Genomic DNA, 16,520 nt, shown 5'->3' with positions numbered 1-16,520 from the left:
TCCCACTGTCTCTAGTGAAAATTCTATTTCTGAGATCAAGAATTCCCACTGTCTCTAGTGAAAATTCTATTTCTGAGATCAAGAATTCCCACTGTCTCTAGTGAAAATTCTATTTCTGACATCAAGAATTCCCACTGTCTCTAGTGAAAATTCCATTTCTCATATCAAGAATTCCCACTGTCTCTAGTGAAATTCTATTTCTGAGATCAAGAATTCCCACTGTCTCTAGTGAAAATTCCATTTCTGGTATCAAGAATTCCCACTGTTACTATTGTGAAGATTCCATTTCTAATTACTAATTTGTACTAGTAAAAATTCCATTTCTGGTATCAAGAATTCCCACTGTCTCTAGTGAAAATTCTATTTCTGACATCAAGAATTCCCACTGTCTCTAGTGAAAATTCTATTTCTGAGATCAAGAATTCCCACTGTCTCTAGTGAAAATTCTATTTCTGAGATCAAGAATTCCCACTGTCTCTAGTAAAAATTCTATTTCTGACATCAAGAATTCCCACTGTCTCTAGTGAAAATTCCATTTCTCATATCAAGAATTCCCACTGTCTCTAGTGAAATTCTATTTCTGAGATCAAGAATTCCCACTGTCTCTAGTGAAAATTCTATTTCTGAGATCAAGAATTCCCACTGTCTCTAGTGAAAATTCCATTTCTGGTATCAAAAATTCCCACTGTTACTATTGTGAAGATTCCATTTCTAATTACTAATTTGTACTAGTAAAAATTCCATTTCTGGTATCAAGAATTCCCACTGTCTCTAGTGAAAATTCTATTTCTGACATCAAGAATTCCCACTGTCTCTAGTGAAAATTCTATTTCTGAGATCAAGAATTCCCACTGTCTCTAGTGAAAATTCTATTTCTGAGATCAAGAATTCCCACTGTCTCTAGTGAAAATTCTATTTCTGAGATCAAGAATTCCCACTGTGTCTAGTGAAAATTCTATTTCTGACATCAAGAATTCCCACTGTCTCTAGTGAAAATTCCATTTCTCATATCAAGAATTCCCACTGTCTCTAGTGAAATTCTATTTCTGAGATCAAGAATTCCCACTGTCTCTAGTGAAAATTCCATTTCTGGTATCAAGAATTCCCACTGTTACTATTGTGAAGATTCCATTTCTAATTACTAATTTGTACTAGTAAAAATTCCATTTCTGGTATCAAGAATTCCCACTGTCTCTAGTGAAAATTCTATTTCTGACATCAAGAATTCCCACTGTCTCTAGTGAAAATTCCATTTATAATATCAGGAATCCCCACTGTCTCTAGTGAAAATTCCATTTCTAATATCATGAATCCCCGCTGTCTCTAGTGAAAATTCTATTTCTGAGATCAAGAATTCCCACTGTTACTAGTGAAAATTCCATTTCTGAGATCAAGAATTCCCACTGTCTCTAGTGAAAATTCCATTTCTGGTATCAAGAATTCCCACTGTCTCTAGTGAAAATTCCATTTCTCATATCAAGAATTCCCACTGTCTCTAGTGAAAATTCCATTTCTCATATCAAGAATTCCCACTGTCTCTAGTGAAAATTCCATTTCTCATATCAAGAATTCCCACTGTCTCTAGTGAAAATTCCATTTCTGGTATCAAGAATTCCCACTGTCTCTAGTGAAAATTCCATTTCTGGTATCAAGAATTCCCACTGTCTCTAGTGAAAATTCCATTTCTGGTATCAAGAATTCCCACTGTCTCTAGTGAAAATTCCATTTCTCATATCAAGAATTCCCACTGTCTCTAGTGAAAATTCCATTTCTGGTATCAAGAATTCCCACTGTCTCTAGTGAAAATTCCATTTCTCATATCAAGAATTCCCACTGTCTCTAGTGAAAATTCCATTTCTCATATCAAGAATTCCCACTGTCTCTAGTGAAAATTCCATTTCTCATATCAAGAATTCCCACTGTCTCTAGTGAAAATTCCATTTCTGGTATCAAGAATTCCCACTGTCTCTAGTGAAAATTCCATTTCTCATATCAAGAATTCCCACTGTCTCTAGTGAAAATTCCATTTCTCATATCAAGAATTCCCACTGTCTCTAGTGAAAATTCCATTTCTCATATCAAGAATTCCCACTGTCTCTAGTGAAAATTCCATTTCTGGTATCAAGAATTCCCACTGTCTCTAGTGAAAATTCCATTTCTGGTATCAAGAATTCCCACTGTCTCTAGTGAAAATTCCATTTCTGGTATCAAGAATTCCCACTGTCTCTAGTGAAAATTCCATTTCTCATATCAAGAATTCCCACTGTCTCTAGTGAAAATTCCATTTCTGGTATCAAGAATTCCCACTGTCTCTAGTGAAAATTCCATTTCTCATATCAAGAATTCCCACTGTCTCTAGTGAAAATTCCATTTCTCATATCAAGAATTCCCACTGTCTCTAGTGAAAATTCCATTTCTCATATCAAGAATTCCCACTGTCTCTAGTGAAAATTCCATTTCTGGTATCAAGAATTCCCACTGTCTCTAGTGAAAATTCCATTTCTAATTACTGCAAAAAAATCCTATTGTTTGCCACTTTGTTTTTTGTTTTTTTTAGTAAAACTCTAAATGGCAACACTAAACTCAACCCACAGAACATAACTCAAGAGCCCTTACTTTCATATAGGAACAACCTAAGGGTGAGTATATGATTTTCAAGCAATGTCAATGTTTTCAAGCATAATCTCAGTAAATTCTCATTTTATTTCTTATCTTTGAAAACACTGGGCATTTGTTGAGAAGTTTGCACGCTAATTAGAACAGGGTGTGCTGTACTGCTGTTCTTCTGCTATATTGAATGCTTCTTGCCTTGATGAGCGTGCATGATTACACTTGTCTCTACCTGCATGGCATCTAACTTTATAGTCACGTCTTCCAGGCTCAAAATCTTGAGAAAGGAAGGAATTTCCTTTTCAATGCCCTATGTGGCATTTTTCTGCAGATTTTATCCTTTACAAAAATACTGTTTTCAAAAGCACCAAGTGGAAAAAATCCAAATATTCTATAGAGCATCAGTTGTTTGAGACTGGATTTGGCCAGTACTTAGTCTTAGTTTAGTGAGTGGATGCTCAGTCCTGAAACAGTAGCGATTAATTCGTAAAGGCGTTGGTGTGAACAAGGAAAGCCTTGTTTGAGCCTGTCACCAAGCGGTTGTGTCTGAACATGATAGTTTTGTGTGCATGTTTTATGAGTTATATTTAAGCATTAAATTTATGAATTTCACTGAAATCCACTAAATTTCATCATAATTATTTGATTTAGAAACTGTACTTAATATATTGCTCACTTCTTTTTGTTTCATGCAGTGAGCCGTAAGCATTTAAACTGGTGTGTGATACTGAAGAATTTGTGCTTTAGATGACCATTAGAGCAGACTGAAAAAATATGTTTAATGTTTATTTTCTGCAGTCTGTCCTGAGAAAGAATCTGACAGTAATTATGAATCTGGCTGCCCTCCTGGCTGGTCAACTGAGGACATTTAGGCATAAGCAGTGGCCTTTAATGGTGCATTTAAATCGACTTTCATTTAGGGAAAAAATCCAGTATAAAATGATAATGACTGAAAAACATTCCAAAAAGCAAAAAAGTTAAATAAGCCATTTAAAACATTAAAAATGTATTAAATTAGCCAATTTAAAACACTCAAATGTATTTTAAGCTATAAAATGTATTTGACAATTAATAAATAAGCTTTTCACTGATGTATGGTTTGTTTGCATAGGACAATATTTGATAGAACTATTTGAAAATCTAGAATCTGAGGGTGCAAAAAAAAATCTAAATATTAAGATAATCGCCTTTAAAGTTGTCTAAATGAAGTTCTTAGCAATGCATATTATTAATAAAACAATCAGTTTTGGTATATCTGCGGTAGGAAACCTGCAAAATATCTACATGGAACATGATATTTACTTAATAAGAAAATATGATTTTTGGCTTAAAAAAAAATCAATAATTTTGACCCATACAATGTATTTTTGGCTATTACTAAATATACCCATGCTACTTAAAACTGGTTTTGTGGTCCAGGGTCCTCATGTTATTTCAAATTTATAATGTTCTTATTGTTCTTTTTGTTATCATGACTGAATAAAAAATGTTTTTATTTTATATAAAGAAGTAAAAGAAATTGTAGCTACTGCATATATAGTTATAAAAATTTAATGGGATACACATTTTTTTCCCATGCAGTGAGTACACAGCCCTCATATCACAGTATGGAGCAGACATATTGTGTCTGGTGATTTCTATCTGCAGTACATTTAGATGGCAAACAGACACGTACAAGGCAAATACTTTATTCTTCATGTGTCCATCATTTAAGGCTGTCTGAGAACTACTGTCATGTTTACATTTTCTGTAGCAGCTATACAGTACCTGCTGCATATTAAGTAAGTGTGAATTGCTGTTTGCATTTTATTTTAAACAGTGCAGTAAACGTTAAATGTATGTGACCCTGGACCACAAAACCAGTCATAAGGGTACATTTTTTGAAACTTAGATTTCTACATCATCTGAAAGCTGAATAAATAAGCTTTTCATGGAATCTGAGGGTGCAAAAAAAAAATCGAAATATTGAGAAAATCGCCTTTAGAGTTGTCCAAATTAAGTTCTTAGCAATGCATATTATTAGTCAAAAGTTATATTTTGATATATTACCGGTAGGAAATTTACTAAATATCTTCACGGAACATGATCTTAACCTAATATTATTTCTGGCATTAAAATAAATATTGATAATTTTGACCCATACAATGTATTTTTGGCTATTGCTACAAATATACTCATGCTATATTTCTGGTCCAGGGTTACATATGTGCTACAAACCAGTGTGCAAGTTACTTTTAAAAGTAATGCATTACAATATTGTGTTTCTCCCTAAAAAGTAACTAATTGTGTTACATTTGCCCTTTCACATCAAAAGTTAAATGAATAAGCCTTAGGCTGAGGGAATTAAATATATAAATGGTTTTATGTTAACATTTAGTAATGCATGTTTGCATAATATTCTGAGTTTGCATTTCACAGTTTTTATTCATTGTGAGGAATACAGAATCTGTTTTTGTGCAAGTGAGGCGAGTAAATAGATGTAAATCAGATAATTAATAGATATTGAAAAAAGTAATCTTATTACGTAACTTGTGTTACTTGTTACCCCCAACACTGCCAATGGCTTCGATTATGATATTAAAGGGTTAGTTTACCCCAAAATGAAAATAAGCCCATTATTTACTCACCTTCAAGGCATCCTGGGTGTATGATTTCCTTCTTTCAGTCAAATGTTATAATAAAAATGGTTCTGGCTCCTCCAAGCTTTATCTCTCCAAAACAAGTCCAATAAAGCACATCTATCCATCATTTTAAAAAGTGCCTCACATGGCTCCAAGGTTTAAATAAAGGCCTACTGTTGCAAATCAATGCGTTTTTGTAAGAAATTATGATTAAAGTTAAAGACTTTATTAAAGGGGTCATCGGGAGCCCATTTTCCACAAGTTGATATAATTCTTTAGGGTCCTAATGAGCAGACTATAACGTACTTTGGTTAAAATGTCTCAATGGTAGAGTAAAAAACACACTTTTTACCTTTAAAATCAGCCCTTTTATAGAGCGAGCCATTCTGTTGCATGTTCCTTTAAATGGTAATGAGGTCTGTTTGCCCCGCCCCTCTCTGTCATGGGATGATGAGCTGTAATGTTTACTTTAGCCGCATTCATCCGGGTTTAGCTGCAAAACTTGCTAACTAGCACATTATTACTATTACTTATTATTATTACGGCACTTTCCTTTCAAAAACTAAAGTAATGTAAATCCTCTGCATCTTCAGCAGTTCAGATGTCGGGAGTAAACAACAACTGCTATGTTCATTATTACATCCTCAATCAGAGGCATTCTTGTCTTCCAATCCACCTGATCCGACACAATGGCGATCAGAGTGGGACTGTTTCAGCTCGGTGAGGGTGGGTCTAAGGTAAGGCGCTCATGTCAATCAACTATCGTGGGAGGGGCCTCTGTCTGTGTCGTCACACCCACAAGAAGCTGAGAATGACCTGATTTTAAAAAGGGGATATTACTTTTAAAGATTTAAAAACAAATACCACTGGGTTAATTTTTATCATTATAGGGTGGTTGTGTACACAAACTGCCAACACACATCAATGTTCAAACAAAATGTAAAAGTCAGTTTTGCATCCGATGACCCCTTTAAACAAACAAAAACAATCACAGTAATAATTTTCGTTTGGCCATTTATTTGTGATCTGTAGCACCACTGAAAACTCAGTCAGTGATTCATTAATTCAAAGAAATGAATGGGCCTGAGACAAAGTTCCTGATAGCAATCAAGGAATTACCCTGTACGGCAGATTTGTGCGGTGATACTTCATTTGTCATGCAAAGAGAGAGAAAAAAATGAATACTGGCTCTTTGTTCAAAAAGGAGGTCAGTAATGCATACTTGTTGTATACAAGGGATTTCCTTGCCATTTACTGACTTATCCAGCCGACAAGAACCGCTGGAGATCTTTCTGACACTTGTTACAGTTGCGAAGGCTTCTCCACTCACTAAGCACAGCCTGGATGGCTGAGCATTCCTTGCATTCTCTTTTTTTACTAGACATTCCAGACAACAAAAGATCAATTGTGTTGACACCACTGTAGCAGGAGTGAGCTTCCATCTCAGTTTCCATCACTTAAAACCAGGCAAGCTTTGAAAAGAGTGACAGAAGACAGTTATACACTTGTTTTTTTGGTTAACTGATATGTACATGCAACATTGCTGCATTCTGTCCTGTGATCTATTCTAGAAATTAAATGATATTGTTTAATATATATATATATTCTACATACAGTGCAGGTTTATCTTAGACCTCAAAGGGCCCTTCATGACAGCTGTCTCTGGTTCAGCATAGCTGGATTGTCTGTCAGCATGTCTTGTGCTTTTATAGGCTACTCCCTTAGCAATTATAGCAGCTTGAACAATAGAAAGCAAGCCGCTGATTCACTCTTTCAGATTCTGTTCAGGTAAGAACCTGTTCTACACCAGTGAGAACAATACTGCACTCACTTTTATTTTCCGATCAGTATTCCACAAGCTACACAAAAATGTTACTGCTATCCCATTTCTAAAGTACAAGATGTACAGCAGTTTGCATAGTCATTTGTACTTTAATGAAACTTTGTCCCTTTGGGCTGCTCATTGTCATACATACTTATAGGCAGCAGCTTGATGACTCTGCTTAACAGCATTTTGTGAAACAGCTGGTATTGCTCTTCTTTGTAGGACATCAGTATACTTGCCAAACATCGATGCAAACTGTTTGCTTGGGGTATTTTTGCATTAGAAAGTGTAAATGTTTTTTTGCTTGTTCATGCTTTTTGGCTCTTTAGATGTGCTTTGATGCAATAAGAACAGAAGAAAATGTAACTCAAATATACTGTAAGTTAACTTGAAAGCTACAATTTATATAGTGTTTAATTGTCAATCCCACATTCAAATGTGTTAAGTAAACTTAATATACAAAAGTACATTACTGCATAGCAGTATTGATATTAATATATGCATACATTACATTACTATATGGGCTATTCTACAGAATTGGTGCAAACTGCTGTCCCACAAGAATTTAAAAACATTTAAAAAGCATTTAAGTATTCAAATCTTAGATGTTTTACTAAGATCCTTTTATTATCTATTGAAACCCACAATAATATTTAAAATATCAGTAAGTAAATTATTTTTTGCATTTTATTCCATTTTTGTTTTTTAATTTTTTTTGATTGTTCCAAAAAAATAAAAAACAATTATATATACATATATAAATATGACAAAAACATGGGATAGTATACTGATTTATCAACTAAGATGTTATGATAGTGTTTGGTTCAATGTATATTCAAACTTATGAATCCTTAACTTTGAAATCAGTATGATCAACTTTTTACCTTTTACAAAGAAAAAATAGATTCAAAATACAACAAATCTCATAAATCACACTTTAAATATTGTTAAAATTGTAACTCTTATTGATTTACCTCTGAAAACTTTTTTAATAAAATAGAAAAAAATATATATTTACAAGGAAGATGTAAGCAAAATCTTAATAGGTCAATATAACCCTTCTTATTAAATTGTATGTGTTTCAGTAGTGACACATTTGGAGAGGACAAATATTCTTATAATCTTATAAAACTTTCTGAAAATACACTATGAGAATTAAGTTAATTACTAGAAATGTGTGCCTTGAATATTATACAATATACACACACACACACACATATATATATATATATATATATATATATACACACACACACACACATATATCACATATATATATATATACTTATATATACACACACACACACACACACACACACACATACATATATATATATATATATATACACACACACACACACACACACATATATCACATATATATATACTTATATATACACACACACACATATATACACACACACACACACATATATATATATATATATATATATATACACACACATACATATATATATATATATATATATATATATATATATATATATATATACACACACACATATATATAACAAGGGGTCATTGGCCTGAAAAAGCATTTTTTCAAAAATTTAGCATGGAGAAATGGCTGTTTTTCTGACAGGGTAACATTGCCCCCTTCTGGTCAACTGAGGGCAGTTATATATTACTCCATTAAGAGCCTTGGCACTGAAGTTGAGAATAAACTCAAGTTGAAAGCGCCAATTTATTAATATAAAACATTTCTCATTTTCATTTAGTTTAACTTGATGTATTAAAATAACTAAAACACTGGTTATAGCCAAACACTCACACAGTTTTGCTTTCGTCTTGGTGAATACAAGAAGCTTTATTTTGACATCTAGACACCTACGCAATTACAAGTATGTGTGGTAGGAAAACAACCACATTGTAAACGTTAAGATTTCAACATTCTCATAATACAGAATACATAAATCAGCCTGGCAGCTGCTCTTCATGATTCTCTGCTGAACAGATTTCCTTCAGTGGTCCCAAAGATATGTAATAATTCATCTGATGAGAGATGTTCGGTCCAATGAGGGAGTCCCACTTCATAATCTTCAAAGCAGCATGATTCTGACCTATTAAAACATGAACGCAAGTCCACTTTAGGTAATCTCAAATGCATTATTTATGTGTTGCAGAATAATCACCATGTGAAGCAAGATCAGAATAAAAATAAAAAGCATTTCACCACCTGAAAAAGAGAAAAACAACAAATATGTGACCATGGACCACAACACCAGTCATAAGGGTAAACTTTTTGAAATTGAGATTTATACATGATCTGAAAGCTGAATAAATAAGTTTTCCATTGATCTATGGATTGTTACGGCAATATTTGGTTGAGATACAACTATTAGAAAATCTGGCATCTGAGGTTGCAAGACAAAAAAAAAATCTAAATATTGAGAAAATCACCTTTAAAGTTGTCCAAATAAAGGCGAGACACTACAGGTGAATAGGTTAAAAAATTGACTAATAGTTATATCCTTACTTACCTAGTTGATTAATTACTTTGATAATTGCAAAAAAATTTTTTGTATTACAAGTTTTCTAAAATGTTAGGTTTTAATATGCAAATGAGACATTATTTAAAGAAATATGCACTAATTTGCATACATCTCTAGTGCAAAAAAAATTTAAACACTGGATAAAGTCAGTTTTAAAAATTCTTGATTGATTTTTGTGACATATTACAGTCAAAAGTTTTTACAGGGGGGATTTTGTGCATCTCATTTCATCACAACATAATTCAGAAAAAAACTTAGAACAGACAGGAAGCAATATATTTTTTTTACAGTTTTTTTGAGGAATAAAATGTATAAAATCAAGCAAATCATATATGAACAAATCCCTCTGTAAAAACCTTCAGGATATAGACAGGAATAAAAAAGTTTGATGTGTGTAATGCTACTAAAGTGGAGATTTATGGCTCAGTGTAGGAGAAAAAAAAACTCATTTTGAGAAAATGGCCTTTAAAAAATATGTATTGTAATTGAAATCTATTGACACAAATAGATAAAGTGCTATAAAGCAAACACTTAACAGTATTTTTTGGGGGTTTTCTTTTCACTTGTCTGAAAAATCACTTTATGAAAAACCAAAGAGCCCAAAATCTCAAACTTGACAGGTGCATAAAAAAAAAGTATATTACTAATCAAAAACTAAGTATTGATATATTTACGGTAGGAAATGTCTGAAGGTGCAAAAACATCAAAATATAGAGAAAATCGCATTTAAACTTGTCCAAATGAAGTTCTTAGCCATGCATATTATTAATCAAAAATTAAGATTTGATATATTTATTGTAGGATAAATGTACTTAATATCCTAGTGATTTTTGGCATAAAAGAAAAATCGATTATTGTGACCCCTACAATGTATTTTTGCCTATTGCTACAAATATACCCATGCTACTTAAGACTGGTTTTGTGGTCCAGGGTCACATATATCAATCATATTAGGAAGAGACAACACTTGATTTGTGCAAGCTTAACAGGAGAATGGAAACTGATAATAAAAGTTTTATGTTACACGTTTAAAAAAACAACAACTTTGGACCTTCAAGTAAATCTTGTCTGATCACAAGACTGAAAACTTCAGGGAATGTTTTCAATGCTGTGATCAAAACGAAACCTAATTTGCATGTTAAACACTATTATTAAATCAAAATATGTTTCTTATACCTTTTAGACTAGTTACAACCAATCTAATTGTGCATGACTTTTTAATGCTTCAGTTAATATTTGTTATTAGGCTAATTAGTCTCTGTCCACACAATAAATAACACCTTTCGGTATTAATTTTAATTTCAAACACCTGTTTCTCACCTTAAGAGTTTTTAATGTATACTATTTCATTTTGGACCGATGTAGGTCACAGTTTTCCCAGTCTTTTTCAGTGTTTCCAGAAGGACATCCCTGTCTTTATCTGACTCGATGAAGACCTTTTTGTTGGGCAGATCAATGTCAAACTTGACATCTGTTGAAAAACACAAGTGGACTATGAACTATGTCCCCACACGACAAAGCACTACTAAAAAAATAGAAAGAAATGCTGTATTTAACCCAAAGTAGTTTCACTTTCATAAATATAAGGTTTTAAATAGTTTTGAGATGTAAATAAACACAAATCAGCATGAAATATTCAAAAGCATACCCAGTTTTTTCAGCACTCGAGTGACTGCTCCAGAGCATCCCTCACATGTCATGTCAACAAAAAACTCGTGAGTCTGTCATGAAGAGAAAAGAAAACATCTTTGATTCAGTTCTATAAGAGAATCAATAAAAAGCTAGCTACAAGCTAAGTGTCGAGGAAGTTATGCAACGTAAAAAGTGATTTTAGATGTCTAGAAATCAAGAAGCAAAATATAAGCAGATCTTTATGAGTTAAACTGTAAATGAAATGTGAAATTACCGTCATGATCGATCAAATTGTCTCTGCAAGATCAAGTCTACAGACTCGCCTTTGCTGGAGTGTTGCTTGCGGTACAGTCAGATGACGCGCTGTTTAGTTGAGGGATCATCGCTAAATTACCATTCTCTTACAAAACGCTCAGTGAATCACTAAAGTGCGCATATTGTGAAAGAATGGGCTATACTAGTTGTCATGATTGTTTTACGAGACAATAAGTTACACTACCTGACAAAAGTTTATGAATAGTAAGAATTGTAATGTTTTTAATCCTTGTGTGACCTTATGGACATTTTTGTCCATTTCAGTTTTGTTTTTTTGTTATAAGTGTGCTTGTGTTAATGCCAACTACATATATTTAGGCTCAGGTGTTTATTTTTATTGAAATTTTAATATTTTACCCTCATTTCCTTCAAAAAATCAATTTTACCCTCCATACAAAAATAGCTACTCACACTCAGGACCTTAAAGGAACACTCCACTTTTTTTGGAAATAGGCTCATTCTGCAACTCCCCCCGAGTTAATAAGTTGAGTTCTACCATTTTGAAATCCATTCAGCCATAAGATTAAGAACTACACTCCCATTCCACTCATTTCAGGTTCTGCGTGATATTATTTCGCCTGCTGCGTCCATATTACGGCAGCAAACTTCCTTGACTATTACACCGGAATGGGAGTGTAGTTCCTAATCTTATTGACCTAGAAAATCGCAGCTTTACATTTTCTGCCGGTATTAGTACACGATATAACTACAGAAGAGTCAAGTTTTAAATAGGACAAATGTCGAAACCCGTTGGTCATTTTTGAACGTGATGCTATTGGTCTAATAGGATTCAATGATCTATGCTAAGCTATGCCAAAAGTGATATCACCAGAACAGGACAACGGCTGAATGGATTTCAAAACGGTAAAAGTCAACTTATTAACTCGGGGGGAGTTTGAGAACGAGCGTATTTCCAAAAAAAGTGGAGTCTTCCTTTAAGGACAAAAAACGTCCGCATTGAAACCCATTAAAACTGCAATTTTTTAACCCAGGGCCATTTGGCTATAAAATGGTGCAATATTTGCTAAAAGGCATTCATTCTATCGGCAAGGCTTCAAATTTTACATTTTTACCATTTTTACTGGATTGTGCCATTTTTTCAAATTTGGCATATACATTTTTTTTTTTAATCTAACACTACACTAAAAATATAAATGCTTCAAAATTAATGTTGTTTTTCTTCACTGACACACCCAAGAATCTAATAAGCAAAGAAAAAAATTCTGCTTAGCGTTTAGTATATGGAAATTAACTACTATTTTTCATTTTTTCATAAAAAAAAAACACCTGTGGCATTATGCAAACAAACCAGCATTTAAAGGGTTACAATTCTGAAAATTAATGAATGTTTGATATCTATGGATGGAACAGATGCTGGTTAAAAAATCAACATCAGTGAAAGTGGAAAAAAATATATTAATAAATCATATTTTTATGACAGTTTTTAGGCATTGACATTTTTGTCCGTTTTGCACCTATGTGTAACTTTTTTTTTTTTTTGACGCACAAGGGTTAAGGAAATCTCTACAGCTCACCAAACCTGAATTTATTTTATTTAAAATACAGCAAGACTGTAAAATTGTGAAATATTTTTACTATTAAAAATAACTTTTCTGTTTGAATATATTTTAAAATGTAATTTATTCCTGTGATTTCAAAGCAAAATTTTTAGCATCATTACTACAGTCACATGATCCTTCAAAAGTCATTCTAATATTCTGATTAGCGACTAAAAAATATTTAAATAATAATATATTATTATTATTATTATGTTGAAAACAGCTAGGTAGATTTTTTCAGGTTTCTTTGATAAATAGAAAGTTCAGAAGAACAGCATTTATCTGAAATAGATTTATTTGAAATATCTTTTGTAACATTATAAATGTCTTTATCATCATTTTTGAACATTTTAAAGCATCCTTGCTAAATAAAAGTATTGATTTCTAAAAAAAAAAATAATAATAATAATAGAAAAAAATAATTATATACTTTTGAATGGTATAGTGTATAATGTTACAGAAGCTTTTTAGTTTTTATTCAAATGCTGATCTTTGGATTTTTCTATTCATCAAAGAATCCTGAACAAAAATGTATTCAAAAGTTTTAAATATTGATATTGATATATTGAAAATGATACTTAAAATGTTTCTTGAACAGCAAATCAGCATATTAATATTTCTGAATGATCATGTGACAGTAAAGACTGGAGTAATGCTGCTGAAAATTGAGCTTTGAAATCACAGGAATAAATTACATTTTAAAATATATTCAAATACAAAGCAACTATTTTAAATAAATTGTAAATTTTAATTAAAATTATTTCACAATATTACTGCTTTTGCTGTATTTTGGGTCAAATAAATGCAGGCTTGGTGAGTAGAAAAAACAATTATCTTCCTTAAAATACATGTAGCCTAATACTAATTTTTAGACGATCCCTTTTGTTCGAAGCGCCCCCTGCAGCCATAAAAATAAAATAATGAATTATAATAAAATTCAATACCACAATAAAATTAAATCTAAAATAAAAAGTACGTTTTGAAGTATATTATATCAAATGCTACAACATATTCTCTTGCTACATTGTTTTAATATAATTTACGTTCGTTTTATTTTTCGCCAAAGCCTCAACATGGCATGTGAATACGTTTTAAATAGTTAAACTATTAATTTAAAATTAAAATTATTAGTTAAATTTGTTGGTTTGCTGAAAAGACAGCAGCGGCAGAAGTGAAATCAGCTGACCGACACGATGTCGATGGTCATGTGACACGAGGATGCGGATCCGAGCGAATTAACACAATCTTAGGAAGAGAGCGGTTTCAAATCATAGCATGTCAGCTTGTCTGTACGCTTCTGTGCTGTCATAGCATGTCCGGGTTCAGATATGGACTTTATGAGGTTTATATAATAGGTGTACATCGTTTAACTCCGCTTACGGTAAGTACAAATCTGTCATTTCATGTAGCACAACATTAGCATACAGCAGTTGTTGTGACAGCACTGACTGCTGAATGCTAAAGGACATATCGATGGTTATTTATGAAATTATTACTATTCATGGGTTTACACTTAAGGTATGTTGTCGTGATCGATCCAAACGAGACAGTAAATTAAAATGTCAAGACTGGGTGTTTCCTTGGGATAATACAGTAATTAGTACATGTGGATCTTTTGTAGTACAACTACCTAGTTTTTCAAAATTTACAGTGCTGACATTTACAAATATTAATAAATGTTTTAAGAAATATATTATTCACTGTTGGGTCATTTTAGCTAATACATGTTTTAATGTTACCTCGTTGAACAGCCAGCATTTTAGTGTCTTTTCTGAAATCTTAAGCTGTTCAAATAGTTACAACTAAGAAAATGTGACCCTGGAAGACAAAACCAGTCTTATGTAGCAATAGCCAAAAATCATTAGAATGTTACGTAAAGATCATGTTCTATGCAGATATTTTGTAAGTTTCCTACAGTAAATATATAAAAACTTATTTTTTTGGTTAGTAATATGCATTGCTTAGAACTTTTCTCAATATTTTGATTTTTTTTTTTTTTGATAAAAATCATGATATATGTGACCCTGGACCACAAAACCAGTCTTATGTAGCAATAGCCAAAAATACATTGTTTCATTTATGACAAAAATTATAATTAATGATATATTAAGTAAAGATCATGTTCCATAAAGATATTTTGTATATTTCATACCGTAAATACATCAAAACTTAATTTTTGATTAGTAATATGCATTGCTAGGAACTTAATTTGGACAACTTTAAAGGTGATTTTATCAGTGTTTTGATTTGATTTTTATTTCATTTTTTTGCAACCTCAGATTCCAGATCTCGACCAAATATTGTCCTAACAAACCGTAGATCAATGAAAAGGCTATTTATTCAGCTTTCACGTGATGTATAAATCTCCATTTCGAAAAGTTGACCACTAACTTCATTTGGACAAAGGCGATTTTTCTCAATATTTAGATTTTTTTTTTGCACCCTCAGATTTTCAAATAGTTGCATCTTGGCCAAATATTGTCCTATCCTAACAAGCCATACATCAATGGAAAGCTTATTTAAATTTATTAAATTAAAAAAACCTGACCCTTATTACTGTTTTTTTGGTCCAGGGTCACAAATGAGTTACAAAAGCATTGAATAAGATGTGTTTCTTAAAGTTTGCTTTAATGATCCCCAAACTGAAAGTGTAGTTTTACTTTGTTGACTTATATTAGAGCATGTTTTCATGCAACCTGTCTGTTAAAATCTACATTAATAGCAAGTGAACTGCATGGTCATGAAAAACTTTTATTTTCCCATTTTTCTGTTTTTGTATTGATTTGACTTGCATACCAAGATGTTAAATAGTCAATGGGAAATGTTCAGGGCAAAGTAAACCGGTCACTCCAAAGTCAAACATTGATTTTATATTTGACAGCACTGGATAGAGCTGTCATATGATAGCATTGTTGTATATGCACACATAACTGAAGCAAAAGAATTAGGCTTTAAATTCAAATTTTATTTATATGTCACATACACAGTCATAGACAGTATGATATGAAGTGAAATGCTTATGTGAAGGCTGATAACCGAAAAACCTAAAAGAAAGGAAGTTCCAGTATAAAATAGAGAAATAGAAAAATATTGGATAACTTTAGTTGTAGAAGACTTTAAATTTACATTATGTACAAATAATAAAATAGTAGAGAAAAAATAGGAATAGAAATATAATAAATATATAAAATAAGACAGTGTGCAGATGTATAGATATTTGCAAGATCACAGTCACAGTTATTCTTTAACTTAAAACGGTCACAGCTTCATGTTATAATTATATTGTGTGATGTCTGAGTAATGTGTTTGTAAAATGTATTCTGTTTGTTGTTGCATTTTAATGTCAGTTGGCTGAATTGTCTCAGATGTTTCCTCATATGTGGTTTGGAATAGTTGTGACATCGTACAGTACAACTAGTGTATTTTACCGCCTTTGTTCACCATT

At 32.2% G+C, this 16,520-nt stretch overlaps 2 protein-coding genes across 2 annotated transcripts in view; one reads left to right on the top strand and one right to left on the bottom strand.

Moving 5' to 3' along the window:
* Positions 1 to 8,852: 8,852 nt before the first annotated feature.
* On the bottom strand, positions 8,853 to 11,567 carry atox1 (antioxidant 1 copper chaperone). Its single transcript, XM_073821001.1, has 4 exons — positions 11,476 to 11,567; positions 11,218 to 11,290; positions 10,890 to 11,040; positions 8,853 to 9,137 (listed from the first exon to the last, which is right to left on the bottom strand). Exons 1-3 carry the CDS (start codon positions 11,479 to 11,481, stop codon positions 10,916 to 10,918), a joined length of 204 nt encoding a protein of 67 aa, XP_073677102.1. The 5' UTR covers positions 11,482 to 11,567; the 3' UTR covers positions 8,853 to 9,137; positions 10,890 to 10,915.
* Positions 11,568 to 14,300: 2,733 nt separating this feature from the next.
* Positions 14,301 to 16,520, top strand: part of slc36a1 (solute carrier family 36 member 1) — a 63,811-nt gene continuing 61,591 nt past the window's right edge. Inside the window, exon 1 of the mRNA XM_073820439.1 lies at positions 14,301 to 14,456. The gene's annotated coding sequence lies outside the window, so the exon portion shown is untranslated. The remainder of the gene's footprint in view (positions 14,457 to 16,520) is intronic.

The sequence above is a fragment of the Garra rufa genome, chromosome 16 (assembly GCF_049309525.1).
Source record: "Garra rufa chromosome 16, GarRuf1.0, whole genome shotgun sequence".
NCBI classification, from domain to species: Eukaryota; Metazoa; Chordata; class Actinopteri; order Cypriniformes; family Cyprinidae; genus Garra; species Garra rufa.
Note: the sequence above shows the minus strand (reverse complement) of the source record. Positions and strands in the feature narration are given on the sequence as shown.

What these genes read in the sequence shown, in the direction of transcription:
- atox1 (XM_073821001.1), bottom strand. An exon ending in TCGAGTGCTGAAAAAACTGG is followed by an intron (nt 11,041 to 11,217) that starts GTATGCTTTTGA and finishes GTTTTTCAACAG; the next exon opens with ATGTCAAGTTTGACATTGAT.